General features: G+C 35.0%; 1 protein-coding gene across 2 annotated transcripts in view; it reads left to right on the forward strand.

Moving 5' to 3' along the window:
- Positions 1-12,241: 12,241 nt before the first annotated feature.
- The window catches only part of LOC121418699 (neutral alpha-glucosidase AB-like), a 35,246-nt gene continuing 20,095 nt past the window's right edge, over positions 12,242-27,392 (forward strand). The window contains exons 1-8 of one of the 2 annotated variants that reach the window (XM_041612711.1): positions 12,242-12,322; positions 15,943-16,059; positions 17,660-17,899; positions 18,490-18,663; positions 22,083-22,185; positions 24,265-24,385; positions 26,012-26,108; positions 26,825-26,926. In XM_041612711.1, coding sequence (XP_041468645.1) covers positions 12,291-12,322; positions 15,943-16,059; positions 17,660-17,899; positions 18,490-18,663; positions 22,083-22,185; positions 24,265-24,385; positions 26,012-26,108; positions 26,825-26,926 — 986 coding nt within the window. In that variant the 5' untranslated portion in view covers positions 12,242-12,290. The remainder of the gene's footprint in view (positions 12,323-15,942; positions 16,060-17,659; positions 17,900-18,489; positions 18,664-22,082; positions 22,186-24,264; positions 24,386-26,011; positions 26,109-26,824; positions 26,927-27,392) is intronic. The other variant, XM_041612712.1, reaches the window with a different exon arrangement.

The raw sequence follows: 27,392 nt of genomic DNA on the forward strand, positions 1-27,392 counted from the left end.
CAACGTAGGCATGACACCAATGACAGTGCAGGGCGTTTGTGTTGTTTATTTGCTACCACTCCCAAGGCCAAGGCGCGGTTTTTTTTTTTTTTTGGGGGGGGGGCGGGGGTGGGGGGCTTTTGGGACTGAAGCCCCCCAAAAAAAAATCGACCACAAAGAAAAAATAGATATATATGTAGGTCCTATTTTCGTATATATACGTACTGATCATATTCCATTCATGTTGTCAATAAGTGCTCTGAAATTAAAGTTTTTACCACTCAAATTTGAAAAAAAAACTTTTATCATCATCATTAGGCCTATTATTATTATTATCATAATCACTATCATTATTATTATTCTTTACTTCAAAACCTCCGTATAATAGGCCCTATCCATGTTCACTGAGGTTTATTTTTGAAAAAAAGAGGAAAGAAAAGTGATATGTGATGCTACTTTCCATATACGCATTATTAGGTCTACCTTAAAATCCATCAACAAATTAAAATTTTCATTTTATAAAAGGTCAAATTTATGTTCAATCGCTTTATAGTTGCACGATTTTGCATGATTTTGGTAAAACAGTAGGGCCTAATTCACTGAATGATAATATTCTCCCTTTTTCGGAGCTAGAAGGGAATTCTAGTCTGCAGGGGTCTGCAGTCACAGATCTTGGTTTTCGCGCGGTGCATATATGCACCTGAAGTAGTGAGACTAGATTCACTCATATGAGTCTCAGATTGCAGATTAGGGAAATGGCCTGTAGGCCTACAATCATCCATCCCCACACACTTTTCGACACAGAAATTCAATATATACATTTTTTCAATTAGGCCTATATAGTGATATAGGCTACTGTTAAAGGTCAATGTTCAGGAGAGAACTTTGTTACACGTTACAACAATGGGGAGAAAAATAAAATATTTCATGTATCGACCATCATAGGAATGTGCATATTGCTTTAAAACGAACTGTCTTATTTTACATTCAAATGAAATTTTCAGTGTTGTGCTTGTTGGATTTTTTCTCTTTTTATTCAAATCAACTGTCTGCTGGCGTGGAATTGTCCTTTAATACTTGGATTCGTCTTTAGAGTTAAAGTGCAGGGGCAGATCAAGCTTTCGCCAATAGGGGTGGGAATATTTTCATACATTTTTTTATCCCGATCAGCCGTTAAAAGCTTATTTATTTAATGTATTTTTTTTGTTGAGGGTATAGTATACGGTTATTATACTAAAGATTTTTACCAACATCTTATTTCTTTCTTACAAACAAGCTAATGAAGATCTATTTTATAAGACCTACTAATAATGAGAATGCGAAGCGTGAGCTAAAATTTTGTGGTTTAATGCATTTAATCCTAAAAATTGAACCGGAAAATTTAGCTTTTGCAGTCCTAAGCATCATGAGCAGGATGAGTATCTACTCAAATTACCCACTCCATGCAGGCTAAAACTGATATGATTTGAACAAACTCACACACACACTATATATATATATATATATATATATATATATATATATATATATATATATATATATATATATATATATATATATATATATATATATATATATATATATATATATATATATATATATCGGTGCCAGGTAAAAATGGCAGAGGTAAAAATGGCAGAGGTAATAATGGCAGAGGTAAAAATGGCAGAGGTAATAATGGCAGAGGTAAAAATGGCAGAGGTAATAATGGCAGAGGTAATAATGGCAGAGGTAAAAATGGCAGAGGTAATAATGGCAGAGGTAATAATGGCAGCAAGAGATTAAAACTGGCAGATCGAGGTAAAGGTGGCAGAGGTAAAGATCATGACATGCTAAAAAAATCTTTCAGGAGCGGATATGAAATGATTTGTATGTTGACATACTTAAAGTACAATAAAAGACATTTTCATTTTTCTTTATGAAACCATATATGAAAAAAAACTGCTCGCAAATGACATCACCATTAAGATACAAAAATTTAGTAGCTTTTGAAATCTTTGATGGATTCCCTAAAACTCTCATCAATATCATGTTAATAATTTTCTGCTATTTTTACAATAAACTTTATTATGTCAGAGTGAATTTCCCCTTTAATGAATTAATTACAATACTTGGGATTCAAAGTGAGCTTCAAATTTGAGTATTAGAAGAGCGATTTATGTAAGTCCAGGAAAAAATAAGAAATACCAACTCAAGTGTTATCAATTCGGTGTGATTTAGATATGTAATCCTTTCCATTAGTCCAACATTATAATTCTTATTTTCTTCTCAGAACCTGTCTTATTTAATATACTGTACATGGAGGGGCTTTGGGAATTTTTGGCATGGGAGTTTAAGACTCGGCATTTATACCTCTGTCATTTTTACCTCAGCCATTTTTACTTCTGCCATTCTTACCTCTGCCATTTTTACCTTTGCCATTTTTACCTCTGCCATTTTTACCTTTGCCATTTTTACCTCTGCCATTTTTACCTCTGCCATTTTTACCTTTGCCATTTTTACCTCTGCCATTTTTACCTCTGCCATTTTTACCTTTGCCATTTTTACCTTTGCCATTTTTACCTCTGCCATTTTTACACCGAGCCTATATATATGTGTGTGTGTGTGTGTGAGGGTGTGTGTGTGTGTGACTCATAAGGAAAGGGACACATATCTCACCAACAAATTAATGTCAGCGCGAAGCGCGAGCTGAAATGTTTTAGCATACTGAACAGAAATAAGGAAAAAGGTATACCCGACTGTTTGTAGTAACTCGGGAGGACACAGATAATGCGCCGATAATGTGAGTGCCGAGAGTGAGCTAAAATTTCTTTATATTCTGACCTGAAAGCTTGATATAATAAGCATTTTTGGAACCAATGATTAAGATGTGTGTCTAAAATTAATGGGTGCGAGCGCGAAGCGCGAGCTGAAAATTTTGATATTTTGATCTGAAATAAATTGACAATTTTATGGATTTTTTAAATAATGAACAAGATATATATCCAACAAGATATTATTGCAAATCGAAGTGGGAGTTCTTTTGAGGTTTAGAACTGAAAACAGGACATTCTATTTACCTATTTAGTAATGAAAAGTATGGGTTTTTGCTTCAGAAATCATGCCAGCGCGAAGAGCGAGCTGAATTTTTTTATATTCCATTCTGAAAAGCGGACATTTTGAGCACGATTTTAAATAAAGAACGAGTTGTGTACATCAATCTTGCTTGCTGATTTCTGTGTAACATTACAATCTTATTTTATTTTGGCACACATTTGGAATTATTTGGGGGGGGGGGCAAAACGATATGTTTGCCTCCCCCAATATTTTCATTGGTGGGGTGATCGCCCCCCCATGATTGATGCCTCTGTAACAAAGTTATGGCATTTTAAAATTTGCGTTATTCCATTTCTCGACATGTCTTTATGAATATTCAATGAGCAAACTGATGATGTCAGATCCCCACTTGTTCTTTGGATTTTATTATAGGCCTATATGAAATTAAGTATATCTATTTTTTTTCTTCAAGAACCAAAAATATATTCTTGGAATAAAATGTGATTAAGTGCATATAAGGTATTCATTATTATAAAGGGAGACATAATCATTCACACATTGTGAAAAATGAAACAATTATGATTTCATTCATGACTGTAAACACATGGACCTAGGCCCATGGTAAACGTAAGAAAAAAAATGATAGTGGGGATGTGACATCATCAGCCCATCTAATGAATATTCATGACGACGTGCATATACTGTTATACTGCTAAAATCTAAAATTAAATAACTTCGCTATTTTGTTATCAGATATTGATGAAATTTTCAGCATTTTGCTCTGCGAATTTTTTTATTTTCAGACCGGAGCATCCCATTAAACAATTGACAATATTAGATATCAAACCACCATGTAAAGGCGGAGAGCTCTCCCCAATGAAGGAAAGGGGGACCAGGGGCTGGGAAATTTGACAAGCAAAGAAAAAAAAGTAAGGTCAACTCGTTTAAAATACCCATTATAAGACCACAAATAGTAGGGGGTAAATCATTTTGATAATGTGGCCCCTACTATTTTGGGTATAGGGAGACACGTTTCCCCTGTCCCCCTGGAAGGCCGCCCATGCCACCATCATGCCACCTATAGTCTGAATGACCTTCTTATCATGCGCAGAATGGAACTCCGAACTGACTTACTGTAATTATTTTGAGCAGAAGAATTTGCGTATTGATTTGAAAACGGGATATAATCCCCATATATAGTTTGTTTGCTTGCTTGTTTGCTTGAAATTTATTTCTGCGTTCAACATGTTCAACATAATACAACATAATCAATTATTACATAGATTTTACATATATATATACATTTTAGACACACGTATCATTTACAATCTCTTTCTGAATATAAAAAAAAGCATATGAAAAATATTATTTAACTCAATTTCAGAACGCAGGAGACCGTCGTCATGAGCGACCTGCTTGAAGTTGACGACGGCCTCAAGGTAAAAAAAGCGACATGTAAAACTTACACATTTTTTAACAAGAGGTCATGAGGGTGTAGTGCAAGTGCATGTGTAGTGCAAGTGCAAGTGTAGTGCAATTACATTAGAAGAGGAGGGGTCAAAATTCATCATTAAAAAAATACAAGTATAGTCAATGTGGCGGATTTGAATACAATGATATTAGGTTGCGCTTCATAGTGGCTTTAAAGGAATAAAGTGAGGAACACATTTTTGTAGTTTCAGGTAAATTATTCCATAAGTCGGGGCCATGGTGTCTAATTGATTTATGAGTTATTAATAACTTTGGGTTTGTTAGGTGAAAATTTCCAGAAATACGGGTAGGGTATGTGTTGTGAATTGTACTGTTTAGATTAAATAAATTTTGAAATGAGGAGGGAAGTTGGTGTTTTTTGTATTTGAACATAAAAATTGCAACTTGCATGACATTCAAATCAGAAACCTTCAATGTTTTGAGCTTACAGAATAGTGGATCAGAATGAGAAAAATAAGACGATCCTGTGCAGATACGAAGAGCTCGCTTTTGTAAGGTGAGAATAGGGTTGAGTTTGGTAGTTCCACAATTGGCCCAAACAATATTACAATATGTTATGTAAGGAAGTACTAGTGTATTGTATAGTAAAAACAGAGTTACTCGTGGTAACATAAACTTTAACTTATTAATAATTCCCACGCCTCGAGAAATACATAGTGTAACATGATTTATGTGATTATTCCAAGTTAAATTCTCGTCAATAATGACACCCAGGAATTTCGAACTCTTCGTTTCTTCGATTGTATTGTTGTCAATGTTAATATTAATTGGATTATTATTCACATGGATATTGTTATGCTTGAAATGTATAAAATGGGTTTTCTGAATATTGAGAGAAAGTTTATTGCATTTGAACCATTTCGAAATTTTTATTAGTTCGGCATTCAAGATATTTTCTAGAGACTTAAGGCTCTTATGAGAATAAAATATGTTAGTGTCATCTGCAAATAGGACAAAAGATAACAGTGATGATGTATTGATTATGTCATTGACGTATAATAAAAACAGAAGTGGACCCAGGATAGATCCCTGGGGGACACCACATTTGATTGGAAGAGACCGTGAGTTAATACCATTAAAAGTCACATACTGTTTTCGATTGCTTAAATAACTTTTAAACCATACGAGCGCCGAGCCCCGAACACCAAAGGAATACAATTTCGAAAACAATATATCATGATTAAGAGTGTCGAACGCTTTACTAAGGTCTAAGAAAATACCAATAATGTGTTCTTTTTTGGCCATGGCTTCTGTAATTTTATCATATATCTGAACCAGAGCTAGATCCGTGGAATGATTTTTTCGAAAACCATACTGGTTTGGATTTAATATTTTATGGAAGTTTAGAAAATTATATAATCTATTATAAACAATTTTTTCTAAAATTTTTGATATACTAGGGAGAATGGAAATAGGACGGTAATTAGTGATTTCATGTTGGTCATCTTTTTTGAAAATTGGGGTTACTTTGGCTATTTTTAACAAGTCTGGGAAAATACCGGATTGTAAAGACTGGTTAAATATGTGTGTTAGTGGATCAGCAATGAAATGGATTATTTCCTTTAAAAGTGAAGTGTTAATGTTATCATGACCTTTGGATTTCGAAGAATTTAATGATTTAGCAATATTAATGATTTCATTCGGGTTTGTCGGTCTTAAAAATAAAGAGTCTTGAATCGGTTCTGAAAAGAATTCAGTAAAATGAGCATTATTCGGAGTAGCAATTTGGCAAGTTGAGGACCAATATTAGTGAAGAAAGAATTAAAGCTATCGGCATAGTTGTTAGAATCTGTGATTTTGTTACCATTGAAAGTAAGGTTATCTTTAGGTATAGTCTCGTTTTTTGTTCCCATAATTTCTTTTATAACTTTCCATGTAGCTCCTGAGTTGGATTTTACCTTTTGTAATTTGTTTGAGAAATGTAACTTGCGAGAAAAACGAATTAACTTTGTTAATTTGTTACGATACGTTTTGTACACAACTAGACTTGTATCCGTAGGGTTTTTCAAATGTTGTTTATAAAGTCGGTTTCTTGTTTTTATAGATTTAAGTATACCTTTCGTTATCCATGGGTTTATGGGTGTATTACGTTTACGTTTATTTCTTACAAGTGGAATGTTTTTATTGTAATAGAATTGTAGCTTTGAATTAAAATTTTCATATGCAGTATTCACATCATTTGTATTTAGGATATCATTCCATTCTTCGAATAATAAATCTTGTTTTAACATTTCAATATTACGAGGGGTTTCTTTCCGATACATCAAATGCTGTGGTGGTTTAAAACGAGTCAATGATTTTCCACACACAGTAAATATAGGCAAGTGATCAGATACTTCGGAATACAGCAATCCTCCAGTTATCTTTTTGTCGTGTATATTAGAAAATATGTTATCAATTAAGGTTGAGGAGTGTATGTTAATTCTAGTTGGTCTGTTAATGAAAGAATAAAATCCAAATGAATTCATCAGTTGCAGAAACCTATTAGAGAGATTGTTCTGATGCAATGGAAGAAAGTTGACATTAAAATCACCGAGAAAATATATCTGCTTATTTTCGTTTGCTAATTTGCTAACGCATTGCTCGAAATTATCATAAAATAGATCAAAGTGAGTATCAGGAGCTCTATATATTACACCTAAAATTAAGTTTTTGCATTGAAGATTGTCAATTTCAATAAAGAGAACTTCTGTTTGATCAAATTTAATATCATTTCGAATTTTGAAATTTAAATGATTAACTGCATAAAATGCGACGCCACCGCCTCTCTTTCCTATACGATCAGCTCTGACTAAATTATAGTTAGGTAAATTAAACAATGGTGGGGAAGATTGGTGTAACCAAGTTTCACTTATTCCAATTGCAGTGAATCTAAAATGTTTCAATGAATCGAGAAGATTTTGAAGATCATCAAAATTCCTGTTTAAGCTTCTGGCATTGATATGCAATAATTTAACATCTTCTATATCATCTTGAAATGTTTCACTGAATTCAGTAGGAGTATAATATTTGCTCTCAAAAGGATATTCATTTGTAGCGTTGTAAAAAATAAAAGGATTGTTATTCATCGCCATGATAAATTATTGAAACCCCAGAAGGGAAATGCAGATAAGAAAACATGTGTAGGTGCTTGTGCAGTTGCGTGCAGGTGCATATGCGAATATGAAAAGCAAGAAAGAGTTATCTGTGAATGGATAACACCTGTCATGACCCACATAGGACGAGCTTGACTGAGCGGAGCCCAACCGTTATCAACATAGAAATAACATAAAATGGGAATGGCTGTACATTCCTATACCAGATTTCAGAAGAAGTAAAAAAAAGGGAAGGGTGAAAAAAAAAAATAAAATAAAGAGTGAATAAACCATCCCCGCTGTGTGTTTAAGAACAAAATAAAAGAAAACTCAGTCAGATTAGGACAAACTGAGCAATCGCGTGTGTTATAACACACACAACATACTACGCATAGCCTATACTGGACAAAACACCGGTTAATAAATAGGTGATCTGTCATAAGGGAAAAACTGCTCTCATCTAGCGGATGGATAGATTGAATGGGTGCAATGTAGGTTATGGTACATGAGTGATTATGTATGAGAGTATTATTCTGCGAGTGTTACATAATAGGTATTTCCACCTGCTTGGATATTGCTAAGTTTTGCTAACAATAACATTCAAGATTGAAAAAGTGAAGTGAATGGTGAACTTGCACGAATACGCAAGGAAGGGTATTTCATGATGTATACAAGATTGAGACAATTAAATTTGTCATGAATGGTTAACGAATACATCACTGAGAAAGCAAACGTTATTTTGAAAAGATTTGAATAACAAAGAGCAGCTACAAGAAAAGAGCATCCCTTGACGTTTGAGTGTACAGTAGCTTGCTTAGCAGTTGATAGCTATAACAAAAACGAGAATTTGAATACATGATCATCATGAAACGTATTTGTTAAGGTAGTCTATAACCCTATGGTTGAAAAAGGAGAAGAGAATACGATTGCAGTTGTACATCTGTACATGATCAGTTGCATGAGGGGAATGTTACCAGCATCAGAATGGGGGGGGGGGGTGAGTGAACATGGCTACATAACTGTAATATTATACATAGTGGAACAAGAGTTGATTTTCGTAAATGCTCTTCTATAAAAATGATACATGTGTGTACATGCTGCTGAGCTCTCGATAGAGGAGATAAACTTTGTATAATCAAAAAAGGAGATTGACCATCTTGCAGTATTCGGATGAGATATGGAATACAAATAGTAAACATTCAATTTCCATATATGTAAATATAAGTATGTCAAAGTATGAAGTAGCATATAAGCAGTCAATATCCCTGTTCAGTAAATGTGTAATATGGGATACAAGCTTCGAATTTTCAGTTTCCATATATGTAAACACATGTTGCGGAATGCATGAACGGTCAATATCCTTTTTAGGGATTCATAATCATGTAAACCATGTAAACAGTCAATACTCAGTTTATGTTTATGTAAATACATGAAGTAAAATATATACACAGTCAATATCCTTTTCAAGCATTCATAATGTTATGTGAATATATGGTATAGAATAGAAAACATTCAATTTCCATATATGTATGTAAATCCATGTAAGTATAATACATACACAGCCAATACCCCTATTCAGCATTCATATCACTGTTACGAAAATATATGAATACAACTAGTCAACATTCAATTTTGCATATGTATAAGTATAGAGTAGCATGCATAAACAGTCAATATATCCTTTTTCAGGAAAATGTATAATATGGAATGCAATGTGCATTTCACCACATATATGTAAATATATGTAGTGGAATGCATAAACGGTCAATATCCCATTCCAGCATTCATAATTACGTATATATGTGATATGGAATATAAACCATGTGATTTCCATATGTATAAATATATGAAGTAGAATACATACACCGTCAATACCCCATTTCACCATTCATATTCATAATGCTATGAAATATATGATATGGAGTAAAAAGTCAACATTCAATTAACATGTATGCATGTAAAGGTATGAACTTAGCATACATAAAAAACAGTCCATGTTCCTTTTCAGTAGATGTGTGATATGGAATACAATACTCTATATTCAGTTTCTGTATATGTAAATATATGAAATATGAAATGGAATGCATGAACAGTTAATATCCCTTTTCAGTATTCTGTAAATATGTGATATATGTGATATAGAGTATAGACTTTGTAAACAGTCAATATTCAATTTCCATATGTAGAAATGTAAATGTGTGATATGTAATTTAATTCATGTAAACGGTGTATATATTTAATTTGCACATATATAAATACATGTATATGAAGTAGAATACGTACACAACAAATACCCTTTTCAGCATTCATATCACTGTTATGTAAATCTATGATTACAAACAGTCAACATTCAGTATGTAGCAGTATGAAGTAGCATGCATAAGTAGTTCATATCCCTTTTCAGTAAATGTATGATATGGAATACAAACTGTCGAATATTAATTTTCCATATATGTAGGTATATTAATTGGAATTCTTAAACTGACAATATACTGTTCAATATTCTGTGGATATGTGATATAGAATATGAACCATGTAAATGGTCAATATTCAATTTCCATATATAGAAGTATATGGAAGAAATATGGAATACACAGAGTCAATATTCAGCCTCCATGTGTATAAATATATGAAGCAGAATACATACATAGTGGAACAAGAGTTGATTTTCGTAAATGCTCTTCTATAAAAATGATACATGTGTGTACATGCTGCTGAGCTCTCGATAGAGGAGATAAACTTTGTATAATAAAAAAAGGAGATTGACCATCTTGCAGTATTCGGATGAGATATGGAATACAAATAGTAAACATTCAATTTCCATATATATAAATATAAGTATGTCAAAGTATGAAGTAGCATATATAAGCAGTCAATATCCCTGTTCAGTAAATGTGTAATATGGGATACAAGCTGCGAATTTTCAGTTTCCATGTATGTAAACACATGTTGCGGAATGCATGAACGGTCAATATCCTTTTTAGGGATTCATAGTCATGTAAACCATGTAAACAGTCAATACTCAGTTTATGTTTATGTAAATACATGAAGTAAAATATATACACAGTCAATGTCCTTTTCAAGCATTCATAATGTTATGTAAATATATGGTATAGAATAGAAAACATTCATGCGTATTTATGTGAAGCAGAATACATACATAGTGGAACAAGAGTTGATTTTCGCAAATGCTCTTCTATAAAAATGATACATGTGTGTACATGCTGCAGAGCTCTCGATAGAGGAGATAAACTTTGTATAATAAAAAAAGGAGATTGACCATCTTGCCGTATTCGGATGAGATATGGAATACAGATAGCAATTTCCATATATAAGCAGTCAATATCCCTGTTCAGTAAATGTGTAATATGGGATACAAGCTTCGAATATATTAATTGGAATGCTTAAACTGACAATATACTTTTCAATATTCTGTGGATATGTGATATAGAATATGAACCATGTAAATGGTCAATATTCAATTTCCATATAAAGAAGTATATGGAAAGATATGGAATACAAAGAGTCAATATTCAGTCTCCATGCATATAAATATATGAAGCAGAATACATACACAGTCAATTATCTTTTTTTTTTCTTTATTTTCATAATCTTGACATGACCAACTAAGAAGAGTATTGTCAGGTTTCACAGTGACGACTGATTGCAATATACATGTAGCTTACATATGTTTTTTCTTTTTATTTTTCTTTAGTTGTATGGTATATAAAGTACCAATATTCAGATAAACAGATGAATACTTTCCAGTAAGTTGTTGAATTCTTAATAAGGGGAATTAGAGTAAAATATGATATGATACTGTTACCTAGGACGATGGAAGATTGAACTTCATGCATTTTTAGCAATATCAAACTTACTTCTGTACATGATAGTGGAATTAAGTTTGAACTGATTTTACATGAACAGTTTATGAATTAATTGCGAGTGATTTCTGCATCAAAAGATGAAAAAGGGGATACGGCTTCAGGAAATCGCATTACTTCCTCTTGATTATGATGATTTTCATGATTTTTATATAATCCCCATCTCCATCAACCGGAATTCTTTTTATTTGTATAGTTATACTGACCCAAAAATTTTTCCACTTTCCATTTCAACTTGCCTTATTCCATTCCCTTTTGTCGACATCTCTCCTTTTTTTTCTCCGCTCTCCTTTTTCTTTCCAAGTATTTTTTTTTCTTTCTCTCCGCTTTTTTTGGCGCCGCCAACAGGGGCAGGGGAGGGGGCCGTGGCCCCTCTGCCCATAGCGGCGGAAGCGGGGGGGGGGGGCAGGGGGGACGTGTCCCCCCCTAAATTTGAGGAGGGGGGGACGGTCCCCCCTAAATTAGTTGTTGATGACCTTTTTTTTTTTTTTTGCTTGCTTGTCAATTTATTTTCCTACGTCCCCCCTTAAATTTTTGGGCTGAGAATCTTTTTTTTTCTTGTCAAAAATTTTTTGGTTGTCCCCTCCTAATTTTTTTTGCTTCCGCCGCCAATGCCTCTGCCCCCCAACTGGATCCGCCTATTGAAGTAAATTATAAAATAAAACTGCAAATTTTCTCATTCAAATCTTTATGGAATCTGATGAAAACAAATATTTAAAAAAAACATCTTAGCAAAAAGTTTAATCCGCCACGTAGTCCACCACGCAGCAGAAACATGTATTTCACAGCTTTGGTGATCCCTTCAAAGCTACCATAACATGTCATCATGGCGATGCTGAGAGCGACGTGTAATAAATTGTAAGTTTTCGCTTCCTGTTTATTTGATCATTTAATGTAGTTGCAATAAAGCTTTGGTGATTTTTCCGTAATGCAGGTATATTTGTATTTGTTTCACATTGATCGAATTGTAATAAATAATGGGAAAGATGGATTTGGTCGATTGTTGAGAGGATAAACTGAGCAGTGTGATGCCACAGTTTCTCACTCAGTCACTGCGCTCATCTCGGTGCGACAGCGAAGAGATTCGGTGAGAAAGCGGGAGCGATGACATCGTTGCGCGGTGTCGCTGTCGAAAATGTGGGATTGGGAAGGAACTGGGATATAAAAGAGAGGTGAGAGGTAGCCAGGAGGTTCCGGCCTTATCCTGAAATAAGTCACCTCTCTTCTTGTGTGTGTCAGAGTGTGTGCACTCGTTGTGTACAAATGGGAGATGAAAGAAGTACCGTACCGGTACTAGGTAGTCACTGCCATCGACGAAATGAACGGCAGTGAATGGAGTGGTGATTGAAACCAGGACCAGGTAAATGGCCCGGGGGGGGGGGGGGGGGGGGGGCACTCGACCAAAAAAATGGCGGGGGGTGTGCCGCAGGTGAGAGCGGGTTTATTGTAAAAAGGAGGGTCCTCGGAACGGGCTTCGGACCTACAAATGTTTGTGAAAACTGGTCCTTGGAATGGAGGGTACCCTGGAACGGATCGCCAGTGTGTGAGCGCGTTTAGGCTATGGAACGGTCATGCAGCTAGCGCCGGGTGAGCTCTGTGGCCGCTTTTCACCAAAATTGCGGCTCATTGTAGCAGATCAATGCGTTTGGAACGGCATAACGAAAAATATGCGAAGCTTTGGAGCGGATTTCTTTCTTTTTTTTCTCAATAAGAAGAAATGCTATGCCTTGGAGTGGCTTTCTTTGTTCTTTTTCTCAACAAGACAAAGATGCTGTGCCTTGGAACGGAAATTTGAGTGTAAAAATGGGGGTCCCCTCCGCGGCACATACCCACTATGCATTATATACTGAGTGCCCCCCCCCCCCCCGGGGTAAATGGCGAGGCTCTTAGAGAGTTAACCCAGGGAGCTCTGGCCTGCAAAAAGTGGGCCGGAGCCCAGGACTTGTCCATGTCATACGAGGCAGACATATGCTCTCCAAAAAACTGGGTAGAATGGGGTTGCAATAGCACTCAAAATAAAAGAGGAAAATATAAATTATGCACTTGATTATATGGATGAAGGTCTATCGTGAGACACAGAATCCTGACATTTGAGGCACAAACTAGACCCTCAAAAGAAGGAAATGTCCTGTCTCGTTCGTTCTCCTTCTGTCAAAATTGAAAACAAAGTGGCCAATTGACACCGAGAACGAACGCGATTGTGGTCTAACTCCCTGGGTTACTAGGGAGTAAAAGTCATGCACTAACGTGTGTTACTCTCCACCACTTGTTCACTGCTACCATCCTGCCTGTGGAGAATCTACAGGTAGGACTATGGTATGCCAATGCTGTATTGAGCACACTTTAAAAAATCATTGAAATAACACTTTTGTGACCAGAATTACTAATTTCCATACAGTTGCAATTTATTTTTCATTAGTAACTTGGGAATAATTTTTGTATTCACCAGAGCACTCAAAAACTTGAATTTTTGGCATATTTTTGTGTACGCCCTCTATTGGTGGAAAGTAATATGGCACGAAAATTTTCATTTTTCAATCTCTATTTTTAATTAAGAAAAAAATAATTAAAAAAATTAAATTTACATAAGAGCCAAGTTATATGATGAATAGCTGTAATGAAAACTGACAGTGTAAGAAAATCAAGCATTTCTCCCATAAAAAAAGAGAAAATAAGCCAAACATTGCCACCCTTATTTTGTCACACATGGAGATGTAACTGAGAACAAGGTTATATCATAACCTTGTTCATTGAATGAGTGCTCTCCACAGGCTCAGAGCCAGGGACTCACCTTACCCCCTCCCCCTCATCACTCTCCCCAAACACTTACACATGCTCACTTCAAAAATCACCACTACCCCCCCACCCAACCCTTACCCCAGTCATGATACACATCCATCCACACATGTACACGCATACACTCTGCATCCTGCTGTGGTACATCTAGCTGTATTGAACAAATAAAACAAAAATGAAGCAACCAAGACATCCATAGTATAAAGACAAGTATGCATTGATTTGTTCCCACTTTCTTAAGTGCACCCCCAGCTTCCCCTTTTTAAATGCTATTTGATATTCCGTATCTATATAAGTGACATGTGTCACTTTCTGTACAGTTGGCAATATTCCGTTTTCTTGAACTAAAAATAATGTACTTAACTAAAAATATAATACAGTTTATTAAAGAAACTCAGTAGTATTTCCAGATATCCCCATGATAATTGTTTTCCAACTGTCAGTGCCAAGTTTATTCATTTGTAATGTTTTATCATCACTTCACGTAATCGCTTACCCTCGGGACAATAAAAAAATAAATTTTGGTAAGACTTGACTTCTTTTTTACAAAAGGAACAAAAATGATCTGTCTCAAAACCAAATTAAAAAAGTTCCCTTTTCGTGTACAGCCCCTTGTAATTGTTTGTATTGAGTTTCTCTGTGTTTATTGGAGAGCATTGAACATTTGAGTCTCAGAAATACTTCTTTCAATTCTTCCATCCCCAGACCTTATTCGGATTTCCCATCTGTAACATGAAATAGTCATTTTGAAGTTGTTCAATAAAGTGAGCATATACTCGTCTATATTTTATATCACATAGTTTCTGAACAAACCCAAATATCAATTCAATTTCAAAGTTGTCTGTTCCCACTGCCATGAAATCACCTTGTATCATCCACTCTTCTGTTATGACTGAAAATATCTTTTGAATAGTGAGCATTTTTTCAGATGAAAATTTTATATTTCTTGCACATTTGCTACAGCGCCATCTACTTTCTTGGGAGTGTCTAAAATTAAAATGCTAATATTTTTTTCAGTTAGAGTATACAGATTCTTTACAGCTGCATATTCTGTAGAAATAGACCCAAGGCTGATATCGCTGACAGAAGTGAATTATTGACAATAAAATCAAGAAACTTTACTTTATGCACTTGATCTGGAAGATTAAATATATGGCTTGATGGACAAAACTAATTTGTTTCATATTGTATGTACCCTTATCCAAACTTGGGGAAAATATTAGATAAGTTTAATTAAAAGATGATAACATGTAAAGACCTTGAAAGGTCAAAAGTTTGCCAAGCTTAGAGCATTAGGAGAAAAATGGGCTACATTTAACTTGATGTTACTCTCCAATGCCGTAGTGCCTTTTATTTTTGCATACCACCTTACAAATATTGTAGCGATTTGGTCATAAGAAACAACCACCAAATGTCACTATCGTCACAGCAGATAGTCTTATTTCGTTGTTAAAATTTCTTTCTTTGTACCGATGCAATTACTTTTTCTGTTGGTATTCTGTATGAGATAATGCCAATGGGAACGTGGGAAGGGGTGGCTTGCAGCAGATAGGTTACTTCTACATCTGTACTTTAACCTGTATACATAGGATCCTGCAAATAGAATCATATTTGCATAAAAAGAAATACTCCTTGTTCATATTCTCTCTCTCTCTTATATTTGTCTTTTTCATTGCATCCAGGAACATGGGTCTCGCACAATTGTCTTTGATTGGCCTTTCCCTTGTGCTACTATTTGAAGTAGGACATGCAGTTGACAAGTCCAATTTCAAAACTGTTGATCAGTGTGGTTTTGCAAGGTAAGTTAATAAACCAAGTTGTATGTATAGAGGATTATCTCTCGTCTAGTGATGTGAAAATTATTAGAATGGAAAATAAAGAGAATTGTAAATAACACATTTTTTTAGCACATTGTATTCCATGTTTTCTGACTGTAAGATTGAAAAGTACGAATGATCAGTTATATTTGGATAATTGATACTTTTTTCCCATCAGAAGCCCATTTTTCTGTAATACCATATATTTAACAGCCAAAATTAAAACTTGAAATCATTTTAGTGGATGTGTTTGAGATCTGACCAAGGCCCTGTAACACAAAGCTTAGCGATGAATAACAAACACTTCTGATTGGTTCCTGGTCAGTCCATTTAGCGATTGATCTCTAATGTTTGTGTTACGGAGCCCAGAGTGGTCATAACTCAGGAAGGAAAGAGTAAAACTTTTGACTGGCCCTGATTCCACAGTCAAAATCCTAAACAAGATGAAGAAGTGGTATTCATATGCCTTTTTGGATGTAGAACCTCTTTCATTATTGTGACACTATATTTCTTTGCAGATAACCTACCACTGTTTAAATTAATAAGATTTACCTGATGTTTAATTTACTGAGGAGCTGGAAATAAAAATGGATCGATATAAAGTTTGAAACACTTTAGTTCAAAGGTCAGACCATTGTTCTTGTGTTGAGGCAAGGAATATAAATGTTGTAATCCTTTCAGTTACAGAAGAAGGTTGATTGATGTTTGTTGAGTGCTGACCCAAATGTATATCAAGTAAAGTACCTTAGGAGATCTTTGTACTCTAATCATATCGAGTTTTCCAAAGGAAGTTCTTTGTACTCTAATCATATTGAGTTTTTCAAAGGAAGTTCATTAAAAGTTATGTGTGAACGATTTCTATCAAACAAATGTGGAGTAATATTTTGCTTCTCTAGGCATTAAGGAGGTATATTCGAAAGCTCATAAATGATAAATAGGTTTTACTATTTAATTTGTCATGACACAAAATTTGCTCCTCCGACAATTGCTCTGGGATTAATTTCGTCTAAGAATTAGGGTTAGGGTTGCAGTATGTTAGGGTCAGGGTAGGGTGAAGTGTTAAACCCAGGGTTAGTATCGCGCTCGGTGTCCATCTGCCGCCTGTCTGTCAGTCTGTCAATCAATTTAACTTTTCAATGATAAGTACGATTTCTTCAGTTTAACTTACCCTGGCTTATATAATTTGGTGTGTATTATAGTAACATGGGTCCCAGGAAGCCTATTAATTTTGAGGTCAAAAGGTCAAGATCACAGTGACATATTTTCATCTTACCCTTCTGCAGTCCTTGTAAACACGATAACTTCAGTTTAACTTAACCTAGGCTCATGTAATTTGGTGTGTATTATATTAGCATGGATCCCCAGAAGCTTATTGATTTTGAGGTCAAAAGGTCAACGGTCAAATCGCCACCTTCCACTTTTCTTGCGTGACCAATAACTCCATTTTCAGCGTTACAGGCGGGCGTATTATGTGCTCGCCCCAGCAACACTCATTACTTATTCATTACGGCAGTTTATCATTTTTGGTACTGCAATTGTAGTCAAACATGCTATAAACTTTGCATATCGAATCTTCATACAGGCGGCACAAGGACATTCCCGAAGGCCAGTCACCCTATGCAGCTGTCCTTGATTCCTTCCACATCGAGGCTGATGGAGTGATGCGAGGGAATATTCTCAACACCAAGAATGGTGTCCTGCTCAGTCTTGAGGTCTTTGGCCTTGAGGATCGGATGGTCCGCTTCAAAGTCAATGAACTGAGTCCTATCAGACCGAGATACGAGGTTCCTGATGTCCTGGTCCTAGAACCAACTCCTGTCAGGTAAGTCATAGCAAGTCAAGTCCAAGCTGACCGTGATTTCATTACTCGCCTATTCCATGAAGTAGTATGGCCTTGAAAAAATCTCAGCATAGAGGACTTAGACATAGATGGCAACTATCAATAATTCCTTCCTTCTCCAAAAATGGTCACACCGTATATGCTATGAAGTCGCATTGAATTGATGGTACATGGTGCAATTATGGATTTCATAAAGTATTAATTAATGCTATCAATTGATTATTGCGAGTAATTGAAAAACTGTCATGTGGAAACATGCCATGATTATGTACATGTTATCCACAATGAGTAATTACTTCAGTACTGGTAATGCATAATGTACAAAGTTCCATTACATAAATCATTGTTATTGTCATGGTAACATGGCTCGACTGCCAATCACTGTCAAGGTTTCAATTATTCACATCGTTAACATGATGATTATAGTAAAGTTTTATGCAATATGACCTAAACACTTTTTGAAATAAAGTTGTCCTTGGGTTTGTTGAAGCTGACTTAATACTCTACCGTTTGATGTGAAAGACTTATTTCCTTATCTCCATTACTTTCCCTCCGACTCACCTTCATAAAAGATGGACTATCAACAAGCAGGACTCGACGTCCATTGAGGCCACCACCAGCTCTGGCATCACCGTGCTGCTCTCCTCGCAGCCATTCCGTATGGACTTCTACGACAACAAGCAGCTCGTCTTTAGCATCAACCCTAGAGGGCTCATGAAGTTTGAACATCTACGGGAAAGGAGAAAGTAAGATTAAATAAGAATTTGGTAGCGTGGCTTCACTTCAATGCCTAGACTTGCAAAAGAGAATGACGTCAAGCACAGAGTACCTCTGTACTGGTGGTGGGATTTTGATTTTACATTTAAAAAAAAAATAATTCTCTTAAATACACATATTCTCTTCAAGATTCTTGTTTGCTTGTAGTTATTGGTATCCTTTGAACATATTTTTTGAAATTCTGAATATTTCGCATAATAGTCTGGAGTCAGTAAAATTAGATTGGAAACCGTTTAACCACTTTTTGTCAACACAAAGGTCATTTGTTCAAGTTTACCTGCAAAAGTTCATAAGACAAATAACTTTGCCACGGTTTAAAATACATTTAACCTTTGCACATATCAATTCAATTATTTTACTCATATCAAAGGGGAGGGGTAGGTGAAAGGGATTAGCATTTCATGAAATAGCCCTTCTGAAATTTCATAGGATGTTGCATTCTACGGCAGGTGTTTCACAATGAGCAGTTGATACAATTATATTGCATTATGACGGTGATCATGATATTTATTTTTACAAGTTGGCAAGGCAAATATCACTCGTACCTTGCTTTGAAAAAAAGGAATCAATGCAAAAGAAAAATCTATGCAGGGCCTTGTGAAAAAGTATAATATTGATAATTTACCCTCTAATGGTAGTGGTAACAATGCTCAATAACCAAACAAAATAAACAATTCCATGCAAATTACACAAGGATGGCGAAGATACATCATTAGTCAATTTAATGCATAAAGGGTCAGGGGAACATGTTTGTACTTCTCTCAAATCAATCATACAGGTCTTGATCAGCAACTTTTCCCATTTCCTTCATATCATACCACCATTTTTATTATTCTGTAATGATTTCTCATATTTTTTTTTTTTAGATATTTCTTCCAGCCGATTGCCTCAGCTGGTATTCTATCACAATACTTGCAAAGAGCTAAGCATGCTACTTTTTACCTGAACTGAAAAGATTTTTGAAGTGCTTTAAATGGTTAGGATATTAATATTAGAGCATCACCATGTAGTCAAAATCTTTGTGGAAGAAGTGGGAAATAGTCCTACTTGGCGAAAACATAGTATCAATCCATCCTCAGAACATATGATAAAACAATTTTCTTATAAATTTAGACCATGACAGTGTATACTTTGAGACATATGACAGTTTATGCTTTGAGACATACAGGTACTGTAAAACTGGAGCTGTTAATTTCTGATGAAAGAATATGATTTTTTTTTTGGGGGGGTTGATACAGGCCAATATAGTCTATCATTTGTGATTGCATCATGCATACCTTATCTTGCCAGTATTAATGTACATGTATCTGTGCCATCCTCTGTATTTTTGCCAAAACAGATTCATGCCTTTGCTCTGAATGACATTTCTTTCTATGTTGATGTGCACGTGTTTAAATGCCTTTGTGTGCAAATTTCTGTTCTTCTTGTTCAAATCCATTATATACTGAGAAGTATTTCATTAAAAAACTACATGTTTAAAGTTTAAATGCATTTGAGTTAATCCATTGGCCCGTATTTTGAACTCTGTCTGAAGTCTGTCTGTTTATCAAAAAGTATGGATGATAGCCACAAGTCTAAAAAAAAATTGTTGTTCTTCTTGACCTGGCGCATCTCTCAATCTTTCCATAATGGATAGAACTTTTGTAGTTCCATACAAAGTTTAATGATTCAAATATCAAATGTGATGACAAAAGAAAGTGATCATTTTGTAGAGATGGCTGTCCATAGTTAACCTGCTATAGACCCATGGTTTGATTTTAATCCAAGTTCAGAAAATGGGCCATTTGTTTTAAAAAAGAAAAAAAGATAGACAATCTCCTTAGTAGGGATTAGAGCAGTTTACTAACATGCATTCAATCTCACACTATACTGAACTAACATTTTTATTTTCAAGTGGCAGATTCTTATCTTTTTAGCATTTCATCCAGAAATTTGCGTGGACTTTTACTATCTTAGTCTAGACCAGTAGACCACCTGATGACATCATACAAGATTTTTTTTCTTCTGAATTTGAATTGTTTCATGCATTTGACAAAGTACTTTGCATGCAAAAACATGAATGGGATTGATATAATGGGAGGCAGGGTGTTTCTTAATTTTTTTTTGAAATTTTAAGTGATATTTGAAAGAATTGAATAAATATGCATGAACATAGCTCATGTTTAGTTCATAATGTCATAAGATCATACTATAGCTGTTGCTCTGTACATACCCATAATGTTTCAGTAATTCATGTCAATTAACCATATTCTGAAATTCTGTTTGACTATTTGTCAGTGTCCCTGCATGCCAGTCTGTTTCTGTACTTTTACATTTTGGTAGTTACATCAACACAATTTATGTGCCCATTGGAAAAAAAAAATGAAAGGGGTGTTAGACATCCAATACTTGAATTTCAGTCAAAACACTAATTCTGACAGTTTAATATACAACCTATCAGTTTTTGGTTGTCATCTAAGCACACATCTTCCTTTTCATGGCATTGCAATATCTCAAATTTCAAACTTGGTGGAAGTTGATGCTGGTATCCGCATGCATCTCCATGGCAACGAATTGATTATAATTGGTTGTTACATGTAGGTCATGAAGGTCAATCGAAATATCATTCAATATTATTGCATTTCTTGTTTATGCTTACATACATGTATCCATGGAAACATTTCGTCTCTGCTAGTAACATCTAATTCCATGTTGTAAACCAAAAAAAAAAGAAGAAAACGTTTATTGTATTACCCAAATGACTGTGCCATTACCCAATTTAACATGGTGGTGGTTTATATGGTATAAACATGTCCATTCAATTTTCTAAGTTTAAAGAGGGTAAATCTTTAGTTACTTTCAATATAAAGTGATCATTTTGTGTAAAAAAGAAGAGGATAAAATTCCAATTTTCATTAAAAGGCAGATAGTACCTAACTATCTTTGTCCAGAATTCAAAATAACAATGCAGCTGCAAATTCTTTTAAGTTTTACAGGAATTGCAATAGTATATGCCAAGTGGTCAGTTTATTCATTAAGATATTTAATAAAGTGAACCATCATACTGTTAGAAATTCTTTAGTAACTGGCTGAAATTGTCTCCATGTATCAACATGCTGCTGCACTCTGCCACCCATGTGGTTTGCCTGCCTGTGGTTTGGGTGCTCTCAGGCATGGTGTATGGCATGCCTCACTCATTTATTGCCTTTTTAGATTAATGACTTCCATGTCATCTACCAAGTTCAGGTATTGTTAATAATACACTAAGAAGACTGCGATACCATATACTTCTGATTCCATCAGTAACAAATTGTTCTACTGTGGACAAAGTTAATTCATCTCTTGACAAGGGAAGTATGGTGTCTAATAACATATGTGTATCTTACTATTAACATGTATACTACCCCAGCTCTTTGGACCAGGGTGAAGAAGGCCCTGGTCTACTTGACCTTGCTAAAGATGCCATTCTTGATTTGGTTGGTTACAGATCCGAGGAAGACCAAGACCAACCGGTGAGTAGTCCAGGAAGCTGTCTCATAAAGCTGTTTGTAGTTTACACATGATTTACACACAATTGTGACCATTTGTTGGGATAAATAATCCTAATATAGTTGACTTTGTACCTAAGAACATGTTCCTGTCTTGTGTACAGTCATGGGTATCATGCAAACAGCTTTATGAAACACTATCTCGCTTTAAATCTCGGGCAGCATACATGTACAACATCTTCCATATTCAAAACTTTTAATAGCATTCTTTCTTTCAACTATTCAATCAGTTCTCTCTCTTTAAAAAAAAATTGTTTCTATAAATTCTTATCCTTTTTAAATTATTATTTTAAGTGCCAAATTACATTCCATAATCCAAAGGCATATACAGTAGCAATACAAAAGAATAAACATAACTTGCATAGCATTTGCACACACAAAAATATATAATGAAAACTATCATTGTTTAGAAATATAATTTATATCAAACACTTCGAAAGATGAAATGAAATTGCTGTATGTGATATTTTTTATTATTGTTTTTGTTGTGAGTAAAACATCTGGCAAACATTATTTTACTGGTATTTGAAATCATACATTTTTCATTTTGCTTTTACATTTTTAAGTCAGCAAAATATTTTTATATACAGTCTTTTTCGAGTGGTTTTTTTTTCACTCTATATCCAGAATCTTTGCTCTATCCTTGAGTAGTAGATATAGATGACACATATGGTGGAGGGAAAGGTCCCAAAATTTATTTGAAGGGATTTTAGAGTTCGATTCTTGATGTGTTATATAGACCTACCTGTGTATTCCATGCACTTTATGGTCCTGTTGCATATACACATGGTGGCCCTGAACTGTGCTCGACGATGAGTCCTATAAACTTCAATTTGCATCAACTTGATAACTTAACTTTAAATAAATAAGACGGTTTTGATCACCAATTTGACAATTTCAGTTTGCAAATTTGCAACTTTTTATACCAATATTATGATTTTTTTTAACCATTATTATAGTTTGGCAATATTTTTATGGATTTTTACAGATGGATATGACCAGAAAGCACTTATTTGCCATCTGTTTCTTCAATACTATCAATAGATGATTGTGAAGTTTGCTACTAAAAATGCAAGCTCAAAAGCAAAATCTTCTCAATTGTTATGAAATTCACAGCAAATTGAAAGGCCATGGAGCACATTTTTAGGCCACCATATATTATAAAGCTGGCTTTGATATTGTAAATATATAGTTTATCTGATAGATGTAATATAGATATGGGGACCTAAAAAAGCTGTATTTTCAAACTCGATACTAAGTATTTTAGATTGATGATACATGTAGGTTAGTGTGGTGCAAGGTTTCTTCTAAAGGTATTTGACTATGCTTCCAAACCAATAAATTCTAGATTTGAGGAGAAACGTGTATGAATAGCTTCATACATTAGTATGTGCAGTGACATTTTTTTTTTACTGGTGACAGCTTTCTGAAGTGATGCTCTGCTTTAATGTGCACTTTTGATTTATTTAAAAATAAAAAAAGAAGAGGGTCAGATAATTTTATACTCTCTTATTTATGCCAAGTGTATTCATGGCAAGAAATATTAATTGAATAATTGAATGAGAAATGACAAAGTTTAAGGTTTGCTTTCTTTCATGAGATGGAATATGCTGTACCAAAACCATTTCTTTTGTATTAAAAAATATTGCTTTGGTTATTTTATCCTGCTTATGTATAACATAAGAATCTGAATTTTTAATGATGTCTTTCGTTCCACTCTCTTTAAAAGCTATTTATAATATCTCAGTAGATTTTTCTTATACAAGGCAAAATGTAGCTAGGTACAATATCCAACAGACGTGAGTACACCCCTGACAAAAGTACTTCACTTACAGCTTTTCACCAAAGTTCTGCTTCTTAATCAACATATCCACGAGGACTGTGCTCTCATCCATTTGATATAGATGACACACGTCAAAACGAAATGAATTTACTTTTAAATTGTCCAAAACATGCGACGGGGCTTATTTCTCCTATGTATCTTGGGGTAGTTGGAATATTAGTTTAGCATGAGATTTGAAAATGGCTCCTTATATTGATCAGGTGGAGGATGGGGAGGAGGTGGAGAATGTGGAGCAGGCCGAGGAGAAGGAGCCGGAGGAACCGGAGGAGCCCGATATGTGGGAGGAAACCTTCAAATCACACACTGATAAGAAACCATACGGTGAGTCCAGGACCTTGCAACACAAATCTGAGCAACTGATTTGTGTTTACAATTGATTATTGTAATTGATATTGATTTGATTGCTCATAGTGATCAGTGAAATCAATCAGGAAAATCAGTCCTGTGATCAGTTGCTAAAGCAGTGTGTCGTGGGATCAAAGTTTGATGAAAGAATTGTATGAAGTCTGTCTGTTAATGAGCTAGCTCTTTGAAGGTCCCTGGACAGTTTGTGTGATATTATTATTGTTACTTCTGGGTACTAAGGGTATCAAATTCTTAAAATATGAACTATACCCAAATATCTCATATTGCATACCTCCCTATTAAAACTTTTGCTGGGGTACATGTAGGCTTGTGCCTTATTAAAGGCAAATGCTTGTACCTTGGAATACTGGAACTGATTTTTTTTTCAGGCCATAGCTCAAGTCTTTTTTTTTTTGTATAATCCCATTTTCTATTTTTTGGGGTGTTTAGCAAACTGGCATCCATGGCTCAGGTATTAAAAAGTGACTAGTGTCCTTTAGCTGACTTCCCCTCTGCATCATTGTATGAACACTCTGGGCTACTTTTATTTGATGTCCTGAAATTTCTGCCATAGACTATACAGTGCGTATCAAAAAAAAGTTTACACTTTGAAAAAGCCCTGGGAATTAAAAAATATACAACATGTGGGTAATTTTTTCACATATAATCATGGGTTTGGGTCTCATCTATCCAATGAAGGTAAAAGTTTTGACAGAATGTTACACTTGAGTGAGCACTGTCCATTTTTGTAAAGCTCGCAGAAATCTGTTTGCGCAGAAATGCTTGTTTTCACGCTGTGTCAAGGGGAAAGGGCGAAATCAAACTTACCCTGTGAGGCATTTCTCCTAGATTTCCCTAGCACTTTTAGCCAATTGAAATAAAACGTATACATTCAAGCATTTTGTAACAATTTTGCCGCCCAAATTTGAAATTTCAACACTTAGTAAGCACAACCTTTACCCTTTTTGTGCCAGCTGGATCTGAGGACATAACTGAATCTGAACAAAAGTTTATATCAGACATCTCCAGCATTTTCACTAAGCTTTTATCATTCAAAGTTGGTTTACATTTCATTTTCATTTAATACTTGTTTCTCCACACTTTTCCCAAGCTTGGCAATGATTAACAAAATGAAAATCAAGCCTAAGCCATTTCATTTAAATCACAGCTCAGTGTAAAGCAAATATCGTCACGATGGACTCGGTGTGTGGGGGAGTGGGATGGGGCGCAATGCACTTTTCGAAGTGTTTGGGCAAGGAAACACGTTTAAAAAGGTAAAAGATATCTTCATATCAATTTTACTTGCTAATTTCCACGTGTTCTTCATGATTAAGGTCTACTTTTATTCGCATAACTATTTCAAAGTTCTGCGCAAATCATTTTTCATCAACTTTTCAAAACTAAGTGGTGCTCACTCAACCGGAAATATTTTTCGACAGTTATATCGTCATTTGCTTAAATGGATCTGTACCAATGCTAAAATGTGGAAAAATCGTCAGGATATTACAAGTATATAATTTTACAGGATTTTTTCTAAGTGTAAACTTTTTTTTGATCCGCACTGTATAGTGTATTATGATGTATTGTGTCTTTCATTTACAGGTCCTTCATCAATTGGACTGGATTTCTCCTTCCCTGGATTTGAGCATGTCTATGGTATCCCGGAGCATGCTGATTCTCTTGCTCTCAAGGCAACAGGGTAGGATACCAGCAAAACAGAAATTACCATCTGGGCCACGTCTGACAGAGTTTCGATTGATCCAATCAAATCAACTATGCAAAATCCATCAGTGTCATAGTTCTAATATATATTTTCGGCACCACCTGTGCCTGGGAGCCAAAAAACAAACTGAATCACTGTGACCCAAGGCCTCTCCTCCAGATATACCTAATAACTGAAAATATATTGAAAATGTAAACAATCCCCATGTGGAAATATAGAGGAGCACACAGATTTGTCAGGAAATTATGCTTGTACAAGTAAACATCATATTTAGAGATCTCCGTAGTCAAACGTACGTTCTAGATGTTTGTGTTGATGACTTTCTATAGTTGTGATTGATCAAGTCAACCAGAACTGTTTGTAAGAGCGGGACCTGTTCTTGGGGAATTCATGTAGAAGTTGACATTTCTCATTTTTAACCATCATAATCGGTGGACCTGCGATGATCGGTATGAGTAGAAGATATTTTGTCTAATGTAGGTGTGTTTTTTTCTGATCATCATCTTGTTAGCATATTATGTAATTTTCTACCATCTTATATAGCTTGAGCTTGATTGGCGAATATTCAAACATTAATAGTACTATGAGATATGAAGATCTTTTTACATTACAATCCTAAACGTTTGCCTGCTGCCGAAAAATATTTTACGCTTAAGTGTTCATTGAACATCTGTACCCCATTAATATTGCAGATCATCTGATCCCTATCGTCTCTACAATCTGGATGTGTTTGAGTACGAGTTGGACAAACGTATGGCTCTATACGGATCTGTACCTTTTATGCAAGCTCACAAGTAAGTGATTGCTAGCTCTAATCTTCCTTGTGTCTCACGAGTGTTATGTCTGTAATTGATTTGCTTTTTATGTTTTTTTTTTATATCACTGAATTGAAACCAAAGGCTTCAGTAATATCGAGACTTGTTTTCACCAAATAGGGCGCCCGTTTCATAAAAAATTGTTACCATAACAAATTTGCAATTACTGTTTAAAGCTACTGAAATCATTCATTTTGACTGGCTGATAGTAAACTTGTAAAATCGTGCATTTGTTGTTACCACAAGTTATGAAACGGGACCTCGGTCTGGGCCATGGAATCGGCCTGTTCCTGTACACGGTGCATGAAAAATAGTGGATATACATCATTTATCTAACTATTTCCAAAAGATTGTATATACCAACTGTGCTCAACATTTTATATGGGATGTCTTTTGGGTTATTTTGATAAGATGGGACTAGATGGCCTGTGTCTTGTTTAGTATA

This window comes from Lytechinus variegatus, chromosome 7, assembly GCF_018143015.1.
Source record: "Lytechinus variegatus isolate NC3 chromosome 7, Lvar_3.0, whole genome shotgun sequence".
Lineage (NCBI taxonomy): Eukaryota > Metazoa > Echinodermata > Echinoidea > Temnopleuroida > Toxopneustidae > Lytechinus > Lytechinus variegatus.